The sequence below is a fragment of the Oenanthe melanoleuca genome, chromosome 8, assembly GCF_029582105.1.
Source record: "Oenanthe melanoleuca isolate GR-GAL-2019-014 chromosome 8, OMel1.0, whole genome shotgun sequence".
NCBI lineage: Eukaryota > Metazoa > Chordata > Aves > Passeriformes > Muscicapidae > Oenanthe > Oenanthe melanoleuca.
The window spans coordinates 17246716-17270357 of record NC_079342.1 but is presented as its reverse complement, the minus strand read 5'-3'; the positions used below and the strand labels follow the sequence as shown (position 1 = coordinate 17270357).

Here is a 23642-nt window from a genome sequence, read left to right as displayed (position 1 = left end):
GTATGCCATCCATCCCTCCTGAGCCCTCCCAGGGCTCTTGCCCAGCTTTGCCTACTTGAAGGCTGCTTTGTACCATGGGGTGCATGCAGGAGCCCTTACTGCTTACATGAACTCTCCTGGCAGCCTGTGGCATTAGGACAAAAGCTGCAGCCCCAAGCACTGCTACAGCAGAGCCTCTGCAAGTGAACTGCTAAGCCAGTGGCCATCAGCTCTGGGCAAACCCTCCACTGCGCCAGGGTGTGGACCCCTGCCTCTGCCCGCCCACACCTGCCATCAGGGCTGCCAGCACCTCCAACCTGCCTCTGCCACAACCAGCTCTGAGTGAGCTGTGCCTGCACACGGCAGCATTGATGTGCAGCAGAACAGCAGCGAGGGCAGACCTGTGGGCTCTTCCCACCATGCTCACAGCCCTCAGATCTGCACAGAGGCAGTCTAAGCTGCCAGCAGGAAACCACACAACTCTCCAGCTTGGGCACATCCAGAGTGTGTGCCATGTCTGGGATGAACTGGACAGCCACTGTTGGGGAGTCCCACCCAGGGACAATGCTGGCCTGTGGCACATCTCGGGCTGCCACAGCCCAGTGCAGCACTGCTCTTCCACATCCCATCCTGCACATCAGCCTCCCCTCCGCTGCCTGCAAGGGATGGTAACCAAGGCAACGAGAAGGAGGCAGCCAAGGTGAAAGGCAGCCCAGGGCCCCCGGAGAGAGGCCGTGCTGGAGGCTGATGAGCAGCCTGCCTTTTCCCTGCCATTTCCCTGCCCGCCCAGGCGTGTTATCTGCAGCCGCAGCCTGTGCTCTCTGCCCGCCCCCTGCACGCAGGTGCGGGGCTAAGGATGCTGGAGTGGGAGGCATACATGATGTGCCCACCCTGGGGAAGAGATGTGAGTCCTGACACCAGGACAGCCACACATCCACCCCAGAGTGGCAGGGTGGCTTTTGCTGTGGATGATTTAGGAGAGAACAAAGCCATTGGTGCCACCAGCGCAGGGACAGAGTTGTGCTGGTGGTGGCAGCTTTCTCTCCGGGTCAGCAAGAGAAGACAGACGAAACAAGGTGTCTACAATCCCTCTGTGGGACCAGCATCTACTCTTGCTCTTCCCACAACCCTCTGCAAACTGCACCAGTGTGGGGAACAACCTGTAGAGGGGAGATACAGGCATATGGGACAATCTCATCCTTCCTGATCCAAAATCTGAACCGCAACTTAATGAGATAATAACCCAATCTTATTAAAACTCTGTTTCTAATGAAGCTCTTGGAAAACTCTTCAAGTGAAATTCCTCTTCAATAATTCAGCACCAGGTACCAAGACCAGAAAGAGATGGGCTGTACACCAGGTAATCCCATAGTGACACCTGCAATCCTGCCAGGTCCACCACTGTAGCAACACCTGGTTGCTTTTAGAGAGGAGACTCAGTGTCCAACATCCATGCTCTGTAACTCCCACCATGGGCATATACCACAAGGAGGTCCCTACCCCACTTTGATGATACCCACTGCACTACAGAAAGGCCAAGTGGCCAAGTGCCACATGCCAGCTCTCCCCTTGCAGCATGTGCTGCCAAGTTCTCTGACCCATTTAGCTGAGGGGATAATCCTCAAATGAGATGGAAAATACAGCCCAAGCCTCTCCTCTACAAATGAGATGCAACACTACCTCCATTCCTCTCCTCCCGCAACTCAGGAGCTTCCCACCACCTTCAAGAGCAGAGGTGTGCTCAGAGATGCTCCAGTGCCAGCTCCCGACCCAGCCTCCAAGGTTTCTTCTCAGGAATGCCGTGTCCTAACAGAGGAGCAGCATCAAGACTCCAGCAACACCCAGCATATCTCCTTCTCTGGCTTCACAGGGCTCCCACCCACCTGGCAGGTACAGAGATCAAACACTTTGCACCTACACATCTCTAGTGCATCATTTCTAGTAACACCTCAGAGGCAGAAAACCACTCGCTGCTCTTGTAAGTAGGGAAATGGGAGCTGCCAGCACAAGTGACTTACCCAAGAGTGAGGCAGCACCAGCACGTGGTCCTTACCCATGAGATCACACCTGCCCTCCACCTGGACACAGGTGCTGCAGCAGAGAGCTGCCTTGCAAGGTGGTGCTTCCCCAGGAAGATGACCCACAAACTATCTAACCCTCAAAGTCAGAAGCCAAGGTCATGAGCCTCTGAGACTTCTGCTGGTGGCAGAAGCACACCTGTATGGTCACCTCTGCAGCAATGTCAGTGAAGACAGCTGGGAGGAAGTGAGAGGGGAAAGACATAGTGTACAAAGCACTCAGGGAACCCACAGCAAAGTGGTGAGCCCCAGGACTAATCCTGTCATGGAGCAATGCCCTAATAAGCTCTGGAGAGGACCATGCCAGAAGCCCAGTGCCAAGAATGCTCCGAGCCTGCAGCCAAGAGCCCTGTGGAAACAAAGGCAAGAGACCATGGAGGAAGAGAGCAGCTGAAAAGCAGCAGGGATCTCCCAGACTATCAAGACAAGAGACAGAAAGGTCAGGAGACTCCCTGGAGGCTCTGGGAAGGAGCTGGATCCACTCTGGCTGAGTGACAGAGCCAGAGGGGTGGGACAGCTGGCACTAGGGGAAGCAGGAGGAAGAACACACTACAGTAGACACAAGAAACAAAGGGGAGGAGTGCCCACCAGGGCTGGGAAGCAGCCGACACCACACGCCGCCTGGCAGGGCATCCCTGTGACAATGCCACCGCTGTCCCCACGCCCCAGGGCAGGAGCTGCACCAGCCTCACACACTGGGTAGCCTTTCAGGCCAGCTGCCTGCCTGAACTGGCCACTGCCTGCACGCATACAGACAGGAGGGTGCTCTGCACTGCTGATGATGCCTCCGGGAAGAAGGATGGAGAGCAAGTACTGAAGATTCTGTAAGGCAGCAGCCAGCATGGTAGGTCTGGATGGGGCAAAAAACTGCAATGCAGGGTCAGCACAGAAGCAGAGAGGAAACCCCACTGTCAGCCACAATTCTCTTGACAATTCATATGAAAGCTCAGCAGAGAACTCAGCCTTTTAATGCAATCAAAGAGCAGCACTGCAGGGCCAGGCTCCTGCACAAAGGTAAGGAATCACAGCCAAGGGACTTCTGAGACTCAAGGGAAACAGAAAGCAGGAAGACAGAGTCCAACATTTCAGAAGTGCAGGTGACCTTCTCACACCTTCTCACTTTCTGCCCCAGACCTGCTACAAGGTCTGAGCTGGTCCACAGCCTTTGCCAGGCACAAGAAAAAAGTTTGTGGTCACCTTCTAAACAGTGGTAAATGAGGCAACACCTCCCCCCATCCAGCAACACATTAAAATCCTGATGGTTCCCTTTGTGCACCAGGATTTGCAGTCCACAGATGCAAGTCCTTGTCATGAAAAAAATCCCAGGCTGTCCTAGAGCTGGGGAACGTGCAGGCTGCCCCTGCCCTTAACCAAGGGGAGGAGCAGAGCTCACAAGTGGAGTGGCAGCATCATTCCCACGGCTGCAGAGGGTCGGAGCCTGCGCAATGTACAGCGATGCACAGGGCATACACAGTGGCAGCAGCTCAGCCCAGCCTTCAGGGAAACCCTCCTCTTTGGGGGAAGGTTGCTAAGCAGCCAGGAAGGGATGTGGCCACGGGAACTGGAGATGTACTGTCCCTTCTGCAGGCATTGGTCCCAAGAGCTGACAGCAGCTCAGGCAATGCAGCCAAGCAGAGAAGCTCGGAGCCCCACAGTGCAGCCTCAGCAGGACCAGCTCAGCTGCTCTGAGGCAGCCATGGCCAAAGACAAAGAATGAATCCTTGGCTGGCACAAGCTGTTGGAGCCAAGAGGAGGGAAAAAAACAACAGATCTGGTTTTATTATCTCTGCATTGAATCAGCTCCTTGGCTGGACCAGCAGCACAAGGCAGAGGAAGGTCTCTGAACTCCTGCTGGCAGGAGTCTGGCGGTTTCTCTGGCTGCTGTAGAATCTGACACAAGGAGCCAGAAGCACATATCCTCATCTGCCTCAGAGGCCAGTGGGGACATGGGCTGCAGCTGTCCAAGACTTCATGGTCCTTACAAGTCAACCACAGTGCAAAGCCTTCCAGGACCAACCAAGAGAAACCAACAGCCTCCAACCGCTTTTGATACTTTCCCACTTACAAACCCTGTCATCGTTACCCTCAGAACCAACAACAGCTAGAAAAAAGTCTGAGATTTTCCCTTCCCACCCTGTTCCCCTGCTGATGTCCCGGAGCACCAGCGTGCAGCACACAGGAGAGGCTGCCCTTACCTCTGGGCATCGGGCTGGGAAATGGCATTGACCACAGCCTCCACTGCTGTGTCAAAGAGCTCTGGGTCCTGCAGAGAGGTGAAAGCTGCCTGGATGAGGTTCTCGCAGTCCATCAGCGGGATCTCCAGCTGAACCCAGCTGGAGAAGCACTTCAGCACCTTCTGCTTGATGAAACCCGGGGAGTCCTGCTGCTGCAGCAGCTGCTCCAGCAAAGGGAAGACGGAGCCGCACTCCTGCGCCAGGACGCTGCGCACCTGGCCCTTGCGGTACTGCGGAAGGCGGCTGGTCTGAAACTCCTCGGGCAGCACGGTCAGCAGCTCCAGCAGCGCCAGGCACCGCGCCCGCCCGTCCACGTTGGAGTCCTCGGCCTGGAACATGCGCACCATGTCTGCCACAGCGCAGGGCCAGGCCTCTGGCATCATGCTGAGCGCCAGGGAGGCCAGCGCCACGCACAGCCGCGTCAGCACGATCTTGGAGCCGCTGGCGAAGCGCGTGATGTGGGTGAAGAGCTGCGACTTGAGGCTCTCGTACTGGTCAGCCGGGATGTCGTTCCAGTAACGGGAGATTTTAATGTGAAGAGCGCTGGCACCAAAGTACTGGATCTCAGGCACCTTGTCCATGTGGAGAAGCAGCCAGCTGAAGTGCCATGCCTGGGGGGACACCTGCGCCTGCATCAGCCATTTCTGAGCCAAGTTCTTGTTCTCGATGTTTGGGTCATAATACAGCTGATGGAGAGCCTGCAAGAGAGAGGGAAGCACCCTAGAGCAGCTGAGGAGCACCATTGTGGCCTGTCCTGCCTGGGAAAGGCTTACCAGGAAGGCTCACAAGGATGGAGCCCAGTGCCCAGGCTGCCCTCCACAGCCAGCCCATTTCCCCAGGACAGCCTGTGTTAGCTGGCCTCCCTCTTCCCACCCTCAGTGAAGAGAGAGTGATCTGGCAGCAGGAGAGGACCTGCAAAGCATCCTTCCCCTTCTCTCATGCTTCACTCTAGAAATGTCTTTTCCTTAGTCATTTCCCATCGTCACCTTCACTCATGCTGAATCTGCCTGCTTCCCTGCTGATGTGCCATCACTGGGGTGGCTGCAAGACCCTTCTTCCACATGAGGATTGTAAGGGACATGGCTGACCAGCACTCCTGCCTTCCACTCACACCTGCTCTCTGAAAGGTGCTGTGGTCCACAGCTTGCATCCATGAGCCCATGGAATGCAAGAGCTACTGCAGATCTTTGTCTGCCAGGTTATGCAGAGTCTTGAAAACCCACAGTCACTAAGTTCAGGGATTAATCTCCCCATTAAGTCCCAAAGCCACCCAATTACAGCTGAGCCAAGACAGCTGGCATCCCACCCTGCCTCTGCCACCACTTTCTGTGACAAGTCCAGTGCTGCTTAGTCCATCTCTCCATATGGAGAAGAGAAACGTCACTTACCTGCTCCTGGCAGCTTTGTGAGATCTAGTTACTGCTTTGCATAGCTCAGATCCACATGAACAGCTTCACACAGGCTACAAGGCTTTATTTCCAAAGGATTATTATACAGATATGAAGCCCAACCTTAATTAGCTACTTATCCTGAGTAGGTACAGCCAGCAACCAGTGATGTTCTCTCACAAGGAGGGGAAGAATAACTACCCCTTGCCTGAACTCCATCTTCCAGCAGTGAGGATTTCTGCCTGGCACAGCATGTTTCATTTCAAATTGCTGACTGCACATGCCAGGAGCAAGGAAAATCCATGACACCTGTCGGGCAATCAGGCATCCATCACATCCCACCAGCAAATCAGTGGATGATTACAGCAGGTGCAGAGGATTTTTTGGTGCCCCTACCCTGGCTCCTGGTCTCAAATAGCCTCCCCCTCCCCCTCTAAAAAGCTCTATGAAATTCTTGTGGTTCTTGTACCCAGGAGAGGATTTAAACCCTATTTTTAAACATGCAGAACTGGCAGCTTGGGGCACAGGAACAAGCTTCCCAAGCAAGTGCCTCCTGCTGCTTCCCAGCTTGAGACCAAAGAGCAGGACAGTATGGCAGGAACTTTACAGAGTCGGCATTGCCCAGGTCATAATTTGAATCACTGCTGTTCAAGACTTTGTGCCAGGGGAAAATAAGGATAACCTCTTTGTAAGAAAGAGGTTATGAAGTACATCGTAGGAGACTGAGTCAGCCAACATGGGCTGCAGAGGGACAGCGTCTGACCCACTAAAACATCTATCCTGACACAGAAAAGGTTAACCCTACAGAAGTAGGACATGAGAGAGAAAAATCTGTCCCAACAGAGCAAGCCAAGGGGAGACCACAAGCTCTCAGTAGTTAGCCAAACCTTTGCTCTGTTCCCAGTTATCTTGGACTTGGATGCAGGAAGCATCACTCAGCTGCTGAGGCAGAGGTAAGCCCTGTCATCCCCTCTAAGCAAAGCAACAATTTACTTCACTGCAGAGCAGTAGCTGCAGATGTGCTAAAAGCTCAGCCATTCCTGGGGGTAGGAACCTGGCTCCTACCCTTGCTGTCGTGCTAAGGACTGAGTCATCCTGCAGCAGGGCTGAAGCTGGAGCTCCCAACCATTACCAGCTCAGTCTCTTGCTCCCATCAGAGCTTGCTGCTTTTTCTTCTTCCCAAATAAATCTCACTTGAGATTCCCAGTATGGTGACAGCCCGTTCTTTCTCTTCCCTGCTTGCTGGGCACTGTCACAAGGTGAAACAAGCAGTGCCCTCTGCATGCTAACTACCCCAGGATCCTTCCCCACCTCTTCCCAGCCTCTATTTTTACACCTCCAAGCACTTCCTAAAGAATTAATTTCTTCTATTTTGAATAGTGCTACCACTCAGAAAATTGTGGGGAGAAAAAAATCCCTATGCATCATGTTTTACAAGGCATAATGTGTACACAGGAGCCCTAACCTCTAAACCTGAACAAGCTTTGTAAAACATGGACCTCACCATGTGTGCAGGATGGGTCTGACCCAAGAGCTTCCCAGCTGCTCACCTGTGCTGGCAACAGAGCTGCTGCATGCCAGTCTCACATCAGGGAAACTGCCAGGCACAGCACTGCACCCTCCAGGCACACCACAGGAGCAATGCACATGCAAGGTAGAAAAGCAGGGATTGGCAAACACAGTCTGCCTGCTGGGAAGCAGCTGAGGACTCATCCTCCACCTAGCTGGAGCTGCCAGTGCTGCTGGCTAAGGCCTGATCCTGCCAACAGGGTCTGCTTCAAGCCAGCAGCCTCTGGTGCTTCCATGTGATCATCCAACTGAATGGAGAGGAGCAAGCAACCAGGAAAAGCCCAACATGAAGCTGAGGTGCAAGCAGGTACCAACCCTGCACACATCTCCAGCACACACCCCCAGCACACACACCTCCTGCAGGCAGCTGGAGTCAGAGACTCCAGCACTGGCTATGCTGAAACAGCCTGGCTGCTGCACTGTAACAATCGCAAATACAGAGCACTACCATAGCTGCTCCCTTCAACACTTGTACTGGGGAGATGTTCCTACCCCTGCATTAAGAGGAACAGTTGGGTTGCAAGACCTCTTCCCAGCCAGGGCCAGCTTTCCAGTTATGTGGACAGCTCTCCAATCACCACCATGCCAGCACCTTGCCTGCATCCCTTGTATTCTGCCCTGTGTGCAGTCCCCACCGTCACCAGTGAGCTCTCTGGAGAGCATCCACGCCCAGCAACACCAGCTCAGAGCCCTGCTCCTCCTGCAGGCAGTCTCTGGGAAGGTTTCTAGCAAAGGTCCCCAAGGACATGCTGGAGCCTCCACTGCTCAGCACCTCAGGGTGAGAAGGTGAGTGGTAAGATCTACACAAAGAAATTCAGAGGATGGAAGCAAAGTTAATGCTGAAAGCTTATGCTACAAGCTGCTGGAAGTCAGAAGAATATTCTGGAAAAAAGCATCTGCTCTATCTCAGCCCCCTTTTGCAAGCACCCTGCCTGGGAGGAGACCAGTTGTGGTGGCTCCTGAAAAAAAGCATGGCTGTTCCTGCCTGCATGCAGGACATCAGGGGAAAAAGAAAAGGAAAAAGCAAAAGTAAGGCAGCACATGCCCCAGGGCTACCAACAGCACACCCCATCCAGTACTATACACAACATGGGAGACCCTTCCAGAGGACCTCCAAGGCTGGGCATAAATAGTGGGACCATCCTAACTAAGCTCAAAGCAGCAGCAGAAGCCCCTGGGAGCAGACTAAGCTCTCTGCCTGACCTACCATGCACATCAGCTGAGTACCATCCTCTGCTGAGAGCACTGGGCAGGGGACTGCAAGACCCCATGCCCTGCAGAAGGCCACCTGAACACCCAGCATGCTCCTCCTCAGCAAGGAGACACTGCCCTCATGCCAGACCAGGCACCAGTATTGGCTGCTATTGGACTTCAGTCTGGCCACTCTGGCCAGCACCCTGAGACCCACCAGGAAGCACTGGAGAAGACACGGGGAACTCATTAGCACCAAGAGGGAGAAGACATGAAATCAGGTGATGTCTAACAGGGGAGGCTTTGTGCATTCCAATTTGAACGAGTAGCTGACACCAGACCTGCCTTCTCTGCAATTAGACCTGTAATGTGAGAGCTGGTAAACAGCCTGGCTGTTAGCTATGCCCTTTGGCCAGGGAAAGAGCCTTCTCCAACATCAGCTCTACTTGACTGAAAATAATTCAAGCTTATTACGACAGCTCTTCCCTGCTCTAAAAAGCTGTGATCAAAGCCTCAGTCAAGCTTCAGTCACTGGAGCAACATCAGCCCCTCAAGTAACTGCACTGGCACAGGGCAGCCTGCCCAAAAGACACGGGTCAGAGATCCCATGCTGGTTCCCTTGTCAGGTGGAATGGGAGCAGTTCAAGGAGAGTTACAGCCAAGCAGCGGCACCTGATCTTAGCCTGCACTCAAACAGCACAAGAGAAGATCTGCTACAAGCCCAGAACCCCCAGCTCCTACCCTTCAGAGCTTCTGCAGGGAGCCCAGTGGCAGTAGGCTGTGTCCCTCACTGCACTGCGTAAATGCATTCACATGGGGCACCCTGCAGAGAGGTGTTGTGTCCACGCTGTTATGGGGTGACAAGAAGAGCCTCGGACACATGGCTGTGATTCCAGAGCAGGAGTGTGCTGCCTCCTGTTCTTGGGGGCTCCATGGGGAGCCAGCTGCCCTCCAAGGGCCAGTCTGCTTGAGCACACAGAGCTGACAGCAGGTACAGCCCTGTACAGTGAGGTCTGCATCGCAGCTGGGGAAACAGAAAGCTGCAAAATACATTCCTGCTCTGCTCCTGCTAGCGTGCCCACAGCCACAGCACGGCAGGGGCAGCGGTGGCCACGGCCCCTCGGCAGCCACCAGCCTCCCTGCAGCAGGACCCCCGGGATGTCTCCTGCTGCAATCTCTCGCTGTCCTTTCTACTTGAACGCACTCACACCGTCAGCGCTCCAGGCCTGCACAGCACAGCCATTACCCAGGCTCTGCCAAGCAAAGGGAACATCATCCCTGCCCCCCCTGCCTGCAGCAGCTGGCCCCCCCGGCCCCAGCGGGGCAGGCTGAGCAGCCAGCACCCCGGGAAGGCAGCAGCCTGCCGAGGATAGCAAATGGATGTGAAATAACCCGGGCGTGTGCTGCCAGGCATGCTGATCCTGTCCAAGCATTTTGCCAGCAGTCTAAAAGAAAAGGGTTTTTCTCCCCTCTCCTAATAAAAGATGCTGGTGCTCTGAAGCCCCTCTTGGCCAGCTTGCCCACACCAAGTCCTCAGCTGTCCAGAAGAGTCTACAGCCCAAACACAGCTCAGCAGCTTTGGCATCCCCTCCCACTGCTTCACTGCCATCAGCCCTCTGCAGAGCATGGGGTGGTCCCCAGCAGGGACAGGGGCTGTGGGACACGTGTGCGCTCCCAGCGAGAGTGGGCAGGGGCCTGAAAAAACAAAGGGTGAGCACAGAGAAATCCTAGAGACACAAAGCCCAGGATGACTTGCAAGGGTGAGCCAAACACTCCTGTCCACTATCCCTTGTTTCCACCCAACACACTCATGATGGAGTACATAAGCAATTTGAGAGACGAATTTCTGCTGGACTGCCCAGGCACCAATCCCATCCATTCCTGCACCATAATACATCAGTGCTGAGATGAGGCTCCAGCGATGGCCCTTGTAGAGCTCAGACCAGCAATGGACAACAAGATGCTGCCCTCTCATCCCATCACTACCACGCCACAGGAAGGAGCCATGTGTTCAGTCAAGGTTGGCTCTGGGTGGAATCTGCTTCTGCAAGAACATTTGCTTAAACATATAACAAGGTGACTCCCTGCTTCCCTCAATTCTGCAAGGATTTCTCCTCCTAAGGCCCCCAGTGTGGCTGCCACATCTGACACATGCAGGCTGCCTCTAAGTGGTCAACCCACTACCAGACAGAGGACGCCATTCCCTCACCCTTGAGTATTTGTAATTCTCTTATCAGGTTTCTGAAGATAGGCAATAGCCTTCCGAAGGAACCAGATGCACTTGATTCCTCCTCCCCATCCTCCGGGGCAGAAGGCAGCCCCAGCAGCTGCCACATCCCCGAGGCTCAGAATCTCGGAGGAGCAGTGATCAAAGCCATCCCTCTCCCATTGCGGTAGGCTCCGGATGTCAGCTCCATGACACCCCGCCTACCCATCCTGCCGGAGAGACTCTGTGCATTCATCAGGCATCTCCAGAGAGGCACACGGCAATCTGGAAGGCCCAGAGATGCCAGACCGCTAATGTGCTAGGGAAGACGTCAGCGAATATTACAAACACCCCAGAGGATCAGAGGCAGGACAAGAGAGGAAAGACCTGGAAGGAATTAGACAAAAAAAAGAGGGCGAGAGCCTGCACTTGGGAAATTCATGGAGGAATGGCACTGCCTTCTTTCTTATTTCAATAAGATACTGCTGAAGCAGATCCAGCTGCACTGAGAACACGTGAGGAGAGTCTTGTATTCTTCCTCTCCTGTCCAATACTGCAGTATTAAGTGTTAAGGGAAACCAGTATCGCAGGGCACAGGTCCTGCTTGTGCACTGCCCCTCTGAGATGGACAGAGCAGCCTGGATTAAACATCTGCAATCCATCTTCATCATCACCCCAGCACCAGGCTATCAGTCACACCAGGGACAGCTCCTGAGCACACAAAAGCACAGGCAGATCACAAACGAGATTGCACCATTTAGGCAATGAAAGGTTGAGCATTCTCACATCCTGAAGCCCTTGGCTTTCCCAGCCTTCCCTTCCCTCCAACCACTCCAAACACAGCAACAGAGCCCCACTCAGCAGCAGGTGCAGGGGAAGCAGAGCCAGCCCAGAGCTGCTGGACTCCCAGCAGGTCCACACAGCGTGGCCACGCCAGCCAGCTCTAGTTGTGCTGAAGTCAGAGCAGCATCTAGGTCAGGCTCAGAAGAAAACAAAAAGCAGACAAGCAGCCCTCAGCTAGGACTGGGGATGTTGACACAGTAACCCTATCAAAACAGCTCAGCCCCAGTGCAGCCACACTCCTTCCTTGTGCGACGGGAGAGCTCCCTATGGAAAAACAGAGCAAAAATATACAGGGAGCAACTTTCAGATGGTTCCTGAAGTGCAGCACCTGAACCTGGCACCTGCCCACAGGCTTTTAGACCTGTCAGTTGGCCCTGTCTCCAGCACCTGCACCCTCCTGCCTCCCTGAAACCACTGTTCACAGCTGGAGGGATCTCTCTCTGGCACTGGTTATTCATAAACACAATGATCCTCTTCAGCTACACAGGAACCCCAGAGCCTGCAAAACCCCACTGCATAATAAACAACAATAGGGGTACAGAAGGATTTTCCAGCGATAGAATCTTCTCCATGAAAACCATCAGAAGAGTGACAGGCACAGTCTCACCAGACTGCCCTAGCTACAACTGCCACACATGATGACTTCCACTGCAGGGGACCTGGAAAGGCTTCAGCCCTCTGATTTAAGAGATAACCAGCTCCTCACGCTGTTCCTAACCTCAGCACTTACCACTGACTGACTCAGAGTGGAGTCAAACCCTGACTTTAATCAGTATTCTGCATTATTAATAGAGCCATGCACAAAACCTGGCAGGTGGAAGAACCCAGGCCAGTAGGAGCATCACTTATCTGCCAGCATCACCTCTGAAAAAAGTGGCTCTACCCACCTTCCTCCCACCAACCCTGCCCCCAGCAAAGCCCATATTCCCTTCACCTTGTACCCCACAAACGTTCCTGGAAAAGACTGACACAGAAAGGCTCTGAGCTGCTGAACTTCTGTGGTTTTTTCTGATCCCACCCCATGCTTCTTCTCCTGTTCAGCGACTGTGCTGCAGCCCTCCACCAGCAGCTCAGAGCCCCAGTGCAGTCCACAGCTGCACCTTCAGAGGACACCACTGAGATGGCAAAGCCTGCAGAGATCAGGAGAGGCAGAGGCAGGCTGGGGGAGGGGAGATGAAGCATCCTAGAGGGCATCTCTGCCTCCTCCCAACCACTGGGAGACTAAATCCCGAGCAGCTTGGCAAGGCTGAGCTGCCTCTCGGCACGGCCGCACCTCAGCCAGGCTGTGCCGGGTGCCCCCCACCCTGGCACTGCCCACCCTTCCCGAGCAAGTGTGCGCCTCATTGTTGGTGCAAACAAAGGAGTGGTTTGTGTCTGAGGAAAAGAAAGGGAGTCAGAGGCAAAATCATCCAGCAGCCCTGGATGTATGCAGATTAAGCTGCAGAAGGTTGCATGAATGTAGCATTTTCCAGACATCAGTTAATCCCCCGGCTGTGCTCTGTCTCCATCTCCCTGGAACAGGTGGGCTGTGTCTCACCTGCAGCCACAAAGGCACCTAGTGACAAACCTGACATCCCTGACCTGACATCTCCTGTGAGGCCAGGCAACCTACTGGGGAGGGATGGGTGTGAAACGCTTGGGGAAATGGTTTAGTGGTGGGTTTGGCAGGGCTGCATTAACCATTGGACGTGAGGATATGAGAGGTCTTTTCCAACCTAAATGATTCCATGATTCTGTGTGCCCACCAGCACGCCCATGAGTATTGCCTTGGCAAGGATCTCAGTCTATTCTTATAGAGGAAAAATGAGGACACTGGGATTCCCGCTAACTGTCTGAGGACTGAGCTATGGATGTGGATGTCTGGTGGATGTCTGTTGGATGTCTGGCTACAGGCTAAGTGGAAGAGTGATGCACTTGCTGTTTGCCCTTCAGGGATGCATCCTCTGCTGCCCTGCCCCCATCACCTCCAAGGTGGCCAAGGGAAGGTTTTTGCCCAGCTGCCCTCCCGGGTGTGCCCAGTGAGGTGCCCTGTTTAGTCTCTGTGATGAACCCCAGGTCACACATCGGGTCACACATCAGCTGCTCAGGGTGATGCCAGCAGGCCTTGGTTTGCCGTGACCATTCCCTGGATCCCAGATTTCAGCAATCAGCCTCAGTCTTGTTGCCCTGCAGATACTCTGAAGGACCTTGAGCATCAGCAGGAGCAAAGGGGCTGGATTCCTGGTTTAGAAAGGTATCACCGGACCATCCGCCTGATGAAGGCGTTTCCCAACCCAAAAATTCCCAGCACCTGGCAAAAGTCCCTTCCTTCCCTGCCTATCGGAGTCACTCATAATGGGCTTCACACTGATGCAGCTGGTTCAGCAGACAGGACCAGAGCCGTGGGCTCTCCCTGCCCAGCGCTGCAGCTGGCGACCTAGAGGCCGCCAGTCAGAAAGGCACACAACCCCTCCCTTCTGCTCCCACTCCTGCCACATCATTTTCCCTGCCCGGGCCGCCCCTGCAGCCCCACGTCCCGGGCCCCAGCAGCGGCAGGCACGGGGGACGCCGCCCGCCGCCCTCGCCGGGCCGAGCAGGTGCCCCCCGCTCCCAGAGCCGCATCGCCCGCGGCACCGCGGTACATCAGCACCCCGCCGCCGAGCGCCCCCGCCCCGCCGCGGCCACGGCCGGGCCGGCACGGTTCGCTCACCTTCTCCACGTTCTCCACGGTGAAGTCGAGGCCCTGCGGCGGCGGCGCCTCCGCCCTCCGCTCCATGGCTGCGGCGGCGCTCAGGAGGCGGCGGCGGGCGGGCGACAGCGGCGGCGCACGGGCAGCCGCATCGCGGCGGGACCCGCCTCCCGCCCCGCCGGGGGCGGCGGCACCGGGGCGGCGCGGCTCGGCGCGGCGGTCGGGCCGGGAGGCGCCCGCGGGACTCCCCGAGCAGCCCCGCTGCCCCGCCGGGCTCCTCTCCGGCCCCGCCTCGGCTCTCGCCGCGGCCCCGCAGGCGCGGCCGGGCAGCCCAGGGCCTGCCGCAGCGCCGCGCCGCACGCCGGGAGCGGTAGTCCCGGCCCGCGCGCGTCCCCTGCCGGCCACCGGCACCGCGCACCGGCACCGCGCCGCCGGCAGCCGCCCGCAGCACCGCTCCCTCCCGCTGCCGCCTCAGCAGCGCTCCCGTCCCCATCACGGGCACACGCAGGGGTTGGACGCGCAGCCCATCGCTTTATTGCTACAGGAAAAGGCGACTGTACAAAAATAGAGTTTATCCCTCAAATTTTACAAATAATAGAAAAAGGGTGCGGGGTGCACGGGGCGCTGCCCAGGGCTTTAGTGCAGCGCTGGGGTTAAATTACACCCGGCCCCCGGGGGCCCAAAGTCATAAATAGGAGCTGCCGCTCGAGAACAATAAATAAATAATTTAGAGTAATAAATAGTTTAGTGCCACAGCACCATGGAGCAGCGGGAGGACCCTGCCACTACCCTGGGAACCAGGCAGGGGTGGGGGTCCCAGTGGCTGTCTATGACCGAACACCCTGCAGAATACTAGGGGCTGTTGCTGGTCCGAGTGAGGCACCCCATTCCACACTGGTGCAAATTGGCCCCACTGCATCCCTACGCTCAGGGACACCCCTTCCCTGCACCATTGACCCCAGGATCTTCGGGGGGACAGGGAGGTCTTGCCCCCTCTGAAGCTTGGGTGATGATTGGCCCCTGGAGCACAGGCGCAGGAGTGCTGCTGATGGACACTGGGCTGACAGACCCTTGGGAGTGGTGGGGATGGTCCATACTCTCTTCAGCTTGTCTCTCAGGGCTGAGCCAGGGCACCTGGGCAGGAGCCCATGTACCGGTGGCACCAGCTGCTTGGCACTGAGCAGGAGCGGGCTTGGCCACCCACACCCCCAGTCATGACTCCATCTCACCTCGGTTCTTTGTGGCCACATAATAACAGAGGCACCAGCCTCTGCCAGACCCTTGTTCCGAGCAACAGTGCCACTGCATGTGGCAAGCTGAAGTCTGTCGGCTGTGTCGAGCTGGGGCCAAGTCAGCGGGCCCCTCCTCAGCCAATACAGCTGCACTCAGCTGCTGAGAGCTTCTCCACTGTCTGCCACGTGTTCTCCACATCCATGAAGGAGACAGCCTCATAGCGGGTGGGTCGGCAGCAGGGGTGGCTGAGGACCCGCTCCTGCGGTCCCGGGGTGATGAGCTGCTGCCGCAGCAGGCTGCCCAGCGTCAGGTCGTAGTTGCTGCGTGCCCGGTGGCAGGACCCGCTGCAGTACTTGAAGAGCACGATCTCGTCCGAGTTGAAGCCCAGGCCCAGGTCCCGCACCTTCACCATCAGGTTGCGGATGTGGCAGTTGCGCCCACGGGTGCCCCGTGAGGATTTCCTTTTTGCCCCCTTTTTGCTGATGCCTGGTGGTGAGCGCTCAGCACGCAGCAGCAGGTCCTCCGTCAGCTCTGCGGTGCCTGGGCTACCTGTTGTCACGTTGTCCCCTGCACGTGGAGGAGATGGCGCTGTCAGGACCCATCCTGCACCCACTGCCCTCCTTCTGAGCCTGCCAGTCCCCGCTGCGGCCTACAGATCCCTCCTGATCATCCACCATGGCAAAGGCTGGTGCCTGAGAGGGTGCATGGATGTGTGGGAAGATTCTACCAGCCAGGAATCTTCTCATCTTCTCATTTCTAGGGCTCTGCCACATGGCCAGCATGTAGCTCAGGGCCCCATGCATTGAGATCCCCTCAGCCCAGCCCCAAAGTGCAGCCACAGCCCCACACAAGCTGGGGCCCCTGCCCCACAGCTCCCAACCTGTGCATACCCCACACACGGGACTACCATGGCCAAGCTGGGGGGTCTGTCCCAAAACGCACCGTACAGCTGGCTCCAGGCAGCAGCAAGTGGTGCCTCCGCACCATCCTCCACAGACAGGCTGGCAGTGGCCATGCCCCGCGGCGTGGGGGCTGCGTCCAGCGTCTCGTTGCAGTGTGGTGTTCGCAGGGTGCCTGTGGCCAGCCCAGCCAGCAGTGACAGGATGGCAAAGAACCCCCACAGTGTCCCCTCCTGCAACAAATCACAGCACAGCAAGGTCAGCCCTGACCAGGGTTCCACACCAGGAATGAAGCTCCATGAGCTGGGGATGGGTGGGGAGGGGGTCAGGTAGTCTTGCCCATTGCAGCCAGACAGACCTGGGCTCACCTTGGGCTGTGGGTGCGTGGCAGGTCCTGCAGGCCTTCGCTCTGGTGGCCCCTGTTGCTGGTCCATGCTAGCTGCAAGTACAGAGTACAGAGGGTTGGGTCAGTGCTCGCACAAGGTGAGTACAGAACTGGCTGGCTGGGAGTTGGTACATGCCTCCCCTGCCCTGGCCAAGCATGCCACCCCCTCCCTCGCCCCCAGAACCTCACACCTCCTGCACCCATTCATGGCCCACCCCTACCCCTCTCCTCTCCTGGCATAACCAGGCATCCTCACCACACCGAACACTCCTTCCAAGAGACTGGGCAGCTTGGGCAACCCAGCCTTTGTACAGCAGCTCTCCTCAGGGGCAATGCAGCCATTCCTTGTGTGAACAGCCTGGGATGCCAGGCTGGGCTGTGAGGCACGGCTGGGACTGGGAGCGCTGCACGGGGGGGCCCTTTCCCATGGCCCTTCCCTGGGAATGTTTTTCTTGCTCACAGTGGGAGCCTGACCTTGGAAACTCCAAATCCATTAGCACAGGGTCCTCGGGTGCAGCCACCCCTTGGCCCTGGCTCCCTAGGCTGCGGACTGCGCCAAGCCAGGACACACAACCCCCGAGCAGCCTGGATGAGTGGGACTGCAAGGGGCAGGATGGTCAGGCAGGTCCTGGGGGGACACAGCAGAGTAAGGAGCACCAAGCTGGGCTCACTCATTCACTCCAACACCACTGCTTGGAATCCACTGCCCTGACATGCAGAAAGGAACTGCATCCCTGCTGTGCGTGGTCCCAGAGAAGCAGCAAGCACGGTCTCAGAGGAGTAATGTCTCCCAGGAGGTGCTGGGGCAACTCCCGTTTGCAGCCACATCTTTGTCTCCTCCCCCAGCTTCCCCGTCGTGCAGGGATGCCTCAGTGTCCAAAGCCAGGATACCCTGGTTTTGAAGGGTTTTAGAAGTGGTTTCAAAAGTGTTGTACCCTCCTTGGCCCATCTGCTGCATACCCTCTCTCTTTCAGGATGGGACTGTCTTCTTGGAGCTTAGTGACATTGTGCATTCAGGAGTTCCTCCATCCCCTCTATGACTTTAGCTTTGCCCCAGAATGTCCCAGTTGCAAAGCAAGCAGTGGGGGACAGGGACATGCTGAGGAGAGCACTCCTGACCAAAAAAAAAAAAAGTAAAAGCACATTCCTGGGCACTGCTGGCACAAGAAGAAAAAATTATTTCTTCTAGTCCCTCTAGCATTTCAGGGGATGGTCCCCAAGTCCCATTTGTGCAAACCTGCACTGGCCACACTGTGACACGGGTCTGTAGTGGGCGCTGCCAGGGACCGTGCACCAGGCGGGATGCGCCCCCGGTGCCGCAGGGCTCGCACCGGCCCCCGGCCGCGCCAGCCACCACAGCCTGGCCAAACACAGCCCACGCTGCCCTTCGCCCCCGTGGCGGCCCGTGGCCCCACGCCAGCCACTGCCGCCAGGTCATGGATTTCCCAGGCTGGCACCGCCGGAGGGGCCAGGCGAGGGGTCCCTGTGCCCTGATGGGAACGGACGGACTCCCCGGTCCTCGCTTCCGCGGCCGGCCGCCCCGCTACGGCCCCCGGCTCCAGCATCCCGGCGGGAGTGGAGGGTAGGGGACAGGGAACGGAACAGGACGGGACGGGACGGGACGGGACGGGACGGGACGGGACGAGACGAGATGGGACGGGACGGGACGGTACGGGACGGTACGGGAAGCATCAGCCGGTGCAATTCAGGCTTCTCCCGTCCGGCGGCAGCACGGTCCCGGACTCTGCAGCGGGAGCGCGGCCGGCGGGGCGCCGAACGAGGGCAGCCTCCCTTCGCCACGGGAGCCCCAGAGCCGAAGCGACGGACGAACACAACTACTCCCTCCTCAGACTCGGGGCCCCGTCCACGGGCGCAGCTCCCGAGCGCGCAGGACCGCAGCCCACGCTCGGCATCGGCTTTCGTCCAGCGCGGCCAGGGCTGAAGCAAACACCTGGGCACTCCACGGGGATGACATACCGGCACACCCCACAGCAGACCCTCATGTCCCGTACGGGGAAATCTGGCCCAGACACGGCTGCCAGAGCCCTGCCGGGCGATTCATAGGCACAGGAGGGTTTTTTCCCAGGGTCGGAACCGAGCCCCATCCGTGTGAGCACCTGCCTGGACCCCGCCACATGCGTACCCCGCCCGGGGATAAGCAACAGCAATTGTTGGTGCAATCCTGAGCAAGCCACCTCACACTCACTCGTGCAGAGCCCGGCGAGAGCTCCGCTGCCTGCCCAGTGCACGGCGCCTGGGGGCGGATGTCCCGTGGCTGCACCGGCTCCCGAGGGAGGCAGCAGACACTCGCGAAGTGCATCCACGCAGGCCAGCGGGTGCCCCAGGCCCGCGGTGAGTGTCTCGGCTCTCGGAGTAGCTATGCCAGCCGTGCAGCCGCAGGTCTGACCTGGTAGCGCAGAGCGATGCCTGGAGACCCCTCCGGGCACCTGCGGGCACCGGCGGAGGTCCTGCATCCCTCCGCGCTGACCTTGGCAGAAGAAGTGATGGGGGTCAGAAATCAACCCCGTGTATGATGAGGAGCGGGCACCCGCCCCGCAAAGCCTTGGAAGACCGGACTCGGACACGTGGGACGCACAGCAGAGATCAAACTCGACCCCAACTCAGGGACAGCAGAGCCGGGGGGCACAGGGTACCCCCACCCCTTGCCTCTCGCCTGCCCACCGCCCGGGGCGCACACCTGTCCGACGTGCCCAACGGGCCGGGCGGGAGCCCAGGGAGGAGGCGGGAGAGTCCGTCCCCGTGCCCCCCGGGCGCCCGCAGCGGGGTGCCGCCTCTCCCCGCCCCGGCAGGGAGCCCGGGCCCCGCCGCGGCTCCCAGCGCTTCCCGCCGCCGGCTCGGGCTCGGCACCCCGGTAGCCGACCGGAGGGGACTTGTCCGGGGACGGCCAGAGACCCCTCACCGACCCGCGAGTATTGCCGGGAGGTGGGCAGCTAAGCGGATTCCCCTCGTCCCCCCCGCAGTCCCGGTACGAGCCTCCGACACTCGGGGCCGCCGGCAGGCTGGGGCGGGCGCTGTCGCCCGCCGCCCCGGCTTGCACTCACCGTGCCCGCGGCGGGGACCATCCCCCGGGCCGCCGCTGCCCCGCATCGCCTCCGCTCCCCGCCGCCCCCCGCCGCCCGCCGCCGCTGCGCCGGGGCGGGGCGCTGGCGGGGGCCGGCGCTGCCCCGCCGGCACCGACTCCCGCCGCTGCTCCCGGTGCCGCTCCCGCTGCGTCTCGGGGTGCGGTGCCGGCGGCGTCAGGCAGACGCGCAGTGCGGGACAGCGGCGGCTTCATCCCGCTCCCGTCGTCGCTGCTGGTGTCAAATTCCAGCCACCGTCACCTGACCGGCGGGGCGGGCACCGGCACCGGGACCCCGACTCGCATTGGCACCAGGATACCAATCGGCACCACGATCCGCACGTAGTGGCACCGGGACTCCGACCCGCACGGGCGCCTGGACCGCACCGTGATTAGAAGGTCACCGGGATCCCGCCAGCAGCAGGAGCCGCAGCCCAACCCGCTTCAGCACCGGCTCTCGCCGTGATCCGCACTGCCCCCGAGCTCCCGCGGAAACTCGCATCCTGCCAGGAACAGCACCGGAACCCCCGGAGGCTCCCGACCCCTGGTACCGCCACCTGCCCGTGGCGGATCCGCAGCCCGGACGGACGGACGCTCCGGGATCGGTGTTTCCTGCCCCGACATCGCGGTCACAGCACTACCAGGACGGACACACGGACACCCTCGGGAAAGGGTTCAGCCTTTCCCCGAGCGCTCCGGGAGCAGAGCCCCGCGGGGAACCTCTAGCACACGTGGGGATCCGGCGGGAATGGGTTGTCGGGCAAGGTCGGGGCCATCCCGGCAGCTCCCGGCAGCGGCGGGGCGGGCCGCCGTCCCAAGCACCCCGAGCGGACTCGGGTCACCGGTGCGCCTGGCGCTCGTGTCCGGCCGCGCCGGAGGAGGAGTCCGGCCTCCCGCCCGCCCGCACCCCGCGCCCCGCTCCTCCTCGGCTGGGCCGCCCGCCACCGGGCTCCTTACCTCTGCCGTCGCCCTGCCTCCCTCCGCCGGGGCCGCCGCTGGCCCCGGGGACATGGGGGCCGACTGGCGAGTCGAGCCGAGCCCGTGCGAGTCCTTACGTCACCGCCCGGGGCCCTCCGCGTCCATCCCGGGGCTCTCGAGTGCTCCTTGCGAACGTGCCAAATCCCGGGGCCGCCTCCGCTCGGCCCCGCTTCACACGTGCTCCCCTGGCCGGAGCTGATGGCCGGGACGCGCCCCGGGCCGGGCGAGCCCCCCGGGTCCGGCGCTCATGGCCGCGGGGTCCGAGGGCGCCCGGGCGGGCTGCGCGCCCCGCGGTGCCGCCGGCCGTGTCACCTGCCCCGGCGGCGCTCCGCCGCCTCGGCGCGACTCCCCGGCCTTATGCAACTCCTCGGCTGGAGCGGGGCCAGCGGCTCGGTCGCCGGCTGTGCCACGGCTGCATGCCGGTCCCCAGGTCGCCCGACCCGGGCCACCCGCGTGGCTTTAACCTCCGCCCCGCCGCCCGGCAGCCTGGGCCCCGCGCTCCCGCGCAAGGCTCCTGCAGCCACCTGCGGAGCCGCCGCCTCGCCTGCTCTCATCTCCTCGGATTATCCAGCGCGCGGGTGACTCCCGCGTCCTCCTGCGACATCACCTGCCAGGGAGTGTGCGGGCACAGGCGGCGCCCGCTAAGCCGTCCGTGCCACCGCCAGCAGGGACAGCGGAGGTGGCACGCGGCCCGGAGCTGCCGCTGCACCTGCCCTGCAGCGGCACCGTGTGGCCCCGGCTCCCCCCTTTTCACCCCCACTCCTGTCCTGGCACAGCATCTTGACCTAGTCTGTGGCTGTGGGTGGCTCCCTGCTAGTGGGACTGCGTGGGAGCCTGGGCTCTGCCGTGGGACTGGTGCTCCACAGCCGCGGCCTGAGGCTGCTCCTGTCTGGGATGTCCTCAAGGGCATTGGAGGCAATGCCTGTGGATGCCTTGGCCCAGCAGAGTTTTGGAGGCCCTGGTGCATCCCTGCGGTAGCTGGGGGTGAGTGACAGGGAACAGGATCCTCTGCTTTGCAGGGCCACAGACTAATGCAGCTGCCTGCTTGAAAAATTTCAATGTGAGTGCCATGTCCTGTTGCGGGTTGCCTGGCTGTTCCCATGGAGCTGGGTCTGGCTACACCGTTGCCCATACTAGGGAAGCTACCCAGGAAGAGAGGGCTGCCAATGAAGGGAAGGGTTGCCTCCCCCACTGTTAACCCTCAGGTCTTTGAGACAGCCTCAGGTGCTGGCTCAGCAGAGGGGTTACCCCATCCCCTCCCACCTTCCCTACAGGTTGGGCAGGTCTTCATGTCCCCAGGACACAGCCAGGAAGTTCTGAGGATGACATGCTGGTTGTATGCAGAGGGCTATGTGGGGTATGGCACAGGGTATCCAGGAGACTCCATACAGTGCCCCTGGTGATGTGGAAGGAGTGGTTGTGCTAAGCCTGGCCTCTGTCCTCTTCCAGGTGTACCCCCTTCAAGGCTGCTATCCCAAACACCTGAAGGCACTGGCTCCCTCTTCTTGCTCTGGGAGACAGTTCTGCAGCTGCTGTCAGCCCTACTAATGTCCTACCAGCAGCACCTCCTCCACAATTGTGGTGGCAGGGGATGGCATATCCCAGCTATGTGCCTCAATCCAGCACTGCTCTCTCCTCTTGGGCTCCCATGAGTATTGGCTCTGCCCTGGGGTGAGGCTGCACAGGGTACTGGGTTGCAGGGCAGGGTTCCAGCCCCACAAATCTCCCGACAGAGGGGTGACCTGCTCCCTGACTGCTGCTGCCACTGCCTGGCTTGATGCCTTCCAGAGCACTGCCTGTGCTCCTGCATCCCTGGGGCTGGAGTGGCCCCAGGTGCCTTGTCTGGTCTGGAGTAAACCCTGCTGAGCCGAGCCAGGACCTGCTGTGACATCTGTCCCTGAAGGTGCCTGCATGTGGCAGGATGGGGGTGATGCAGACCAGCCAGATGGCAGGACTGAGCGCCGTGACTGCTGTCCGAGGCCATGGCTGGGTGTGACAAAACATACATGGGAGAGAGCTGTGACGCAGGCTGTGTCCCATCTCAGCAGTGACGTGGCTCTTCCAGGGATATCTCTGAACAAGACTCCTTGTCTCAGCTGACCTGAACGTCCTTGTATGCCCTGGTCCCAGGCTCTGTGCTCTTTTCCGCCTCAGCCCTCCCAAGGCCAGGACAGGGCATGGGCTATCCCTAGGGCAATGGTGGCCCTGCTCTGAAATGCTGGGAAGAGAGGAGGGATGGAAGGAGGATTTGAGCCACTTCAGCATCTCCTTGAAACCTGCAGCCATCAGGGAGGGCTGGACAGGTGCTTCTCTGGTGCCCCATTGGTGCTAGCAACAACCCACCTCTTGTAGAAGCTGGGAGGTCTGACACACCAGTCACTCCCCTGGAGTAGCCTTCCCATGCCTCCAGATGGGAGTCTCCAACACATCCTGTGGCTCTGGGAGCCTGGTGGCATCACCAGGGTTTGCCTAAGGGGTTACACTCCTCCAGCTGGGACTTGGCAGGTATGAGAGCTGGTCACAGCCTCGGTCCCTGGCTTCCTAAACCATTTCCTTTTCCAGGACACTGTGGTGAGAAGGTCACTTGGCTGGACACCTGCCTTTGTCAGGGCCGCACCCAGCCCAATTGCTGCTTCCCGACCTTGGTGGGAAATCATCCTGCTGGCAGGGAGCCCCCAGGAGAGCAGTCATAGTCACAGGCAGGACAAGCTCTGATGCCTGTGCCTTCCAACACTAAATGAATCCAACCTGCAATCCCCTCTCCCACCCCTTAAAGTCACCTGCAAGAAGGAGCACAGCCCACTCCTGTCCCCAGCACCAAGCCAGTGGCATTGGCCAGCTGCAGCTCCTGGCAGCTGTATTACTGTTCTGGAGGAGTCAGCAGTGAAACCACGCAGGGGACAGCCCAACCA

At 59.2% G+C, this 23642-nt stretch overlaps 2 protein-coding genes across 6 annotated transcripts in view; both read right to left on the bottom strand.

The window, feature by feature from the left end:
* Positions 1-14456, bottom strand: part of IPO13 (importin 13) — a 30263-nt gene extending 15807 nt beyond the window's left edge. The window contains exons 1-2 of one of the 2 annotated variants that reach the window (XM_056496993.1): positions 14178-14456; positions 4253-4989 (exon numbers count right to left, since the gene is read on the bottom strand). In XM_056496993.1, the coding sequence (XP_056352968.1) occupies positions 4253-4989; positions 14178-14243 (803 nt within the window). In that variant the 5' untranslated portion in view covers positions 14244-14456. The remainder of the gene's footprint in view (positions 1-4252; positions 4990-14177) is intronic. The other variant, XM_056496994.1, reaches the window with a different exon arrangement.
* Positions 14457-14665: 209 nt separating this feature from the next.
* Positions 14666-23603, bottom strand: ARTN (artemin). 4 transcript variants are annotated; one of them, XM_056497014.1, is made up of 4 exons: positions 20710-23603; positions 16657-16727; positions 16332-16521; positions 14666-15956 (listed from the first exon to the last, which is right to left on the bottom strand). In XM_056497014.1, exons 2-4 carry the CDS (start codon positions 16720-16722, stop codon positions 15523-15525), a joined length of 690 nt encoding a protein of 229 aa, XP_056352989.1. In that variant the 5' UTR covers positions 16723-16727; positions 20710-23603; the 3' UTR covers positions 14666-15522. The 4 variants fall into 4 exon arrangements, with proteins under 4 accessions (XP_056352989.1, XP_056352988.1, XP_056352987.1 ...); XM_056497013.1 differs by lacking the exon at positions 20710-23603 and adding an exon at positions 19736-20699 and having other exon boundaries at positions 14670-15956; XM_056497012.1 differs by lacking the exon at positions 20710-23603 and adding an exon at positions 20310-20699 and having other exon boundaries at positions 14670-15956.
* Positions 23604-23642: the final 39 nt, after the last annotated feature.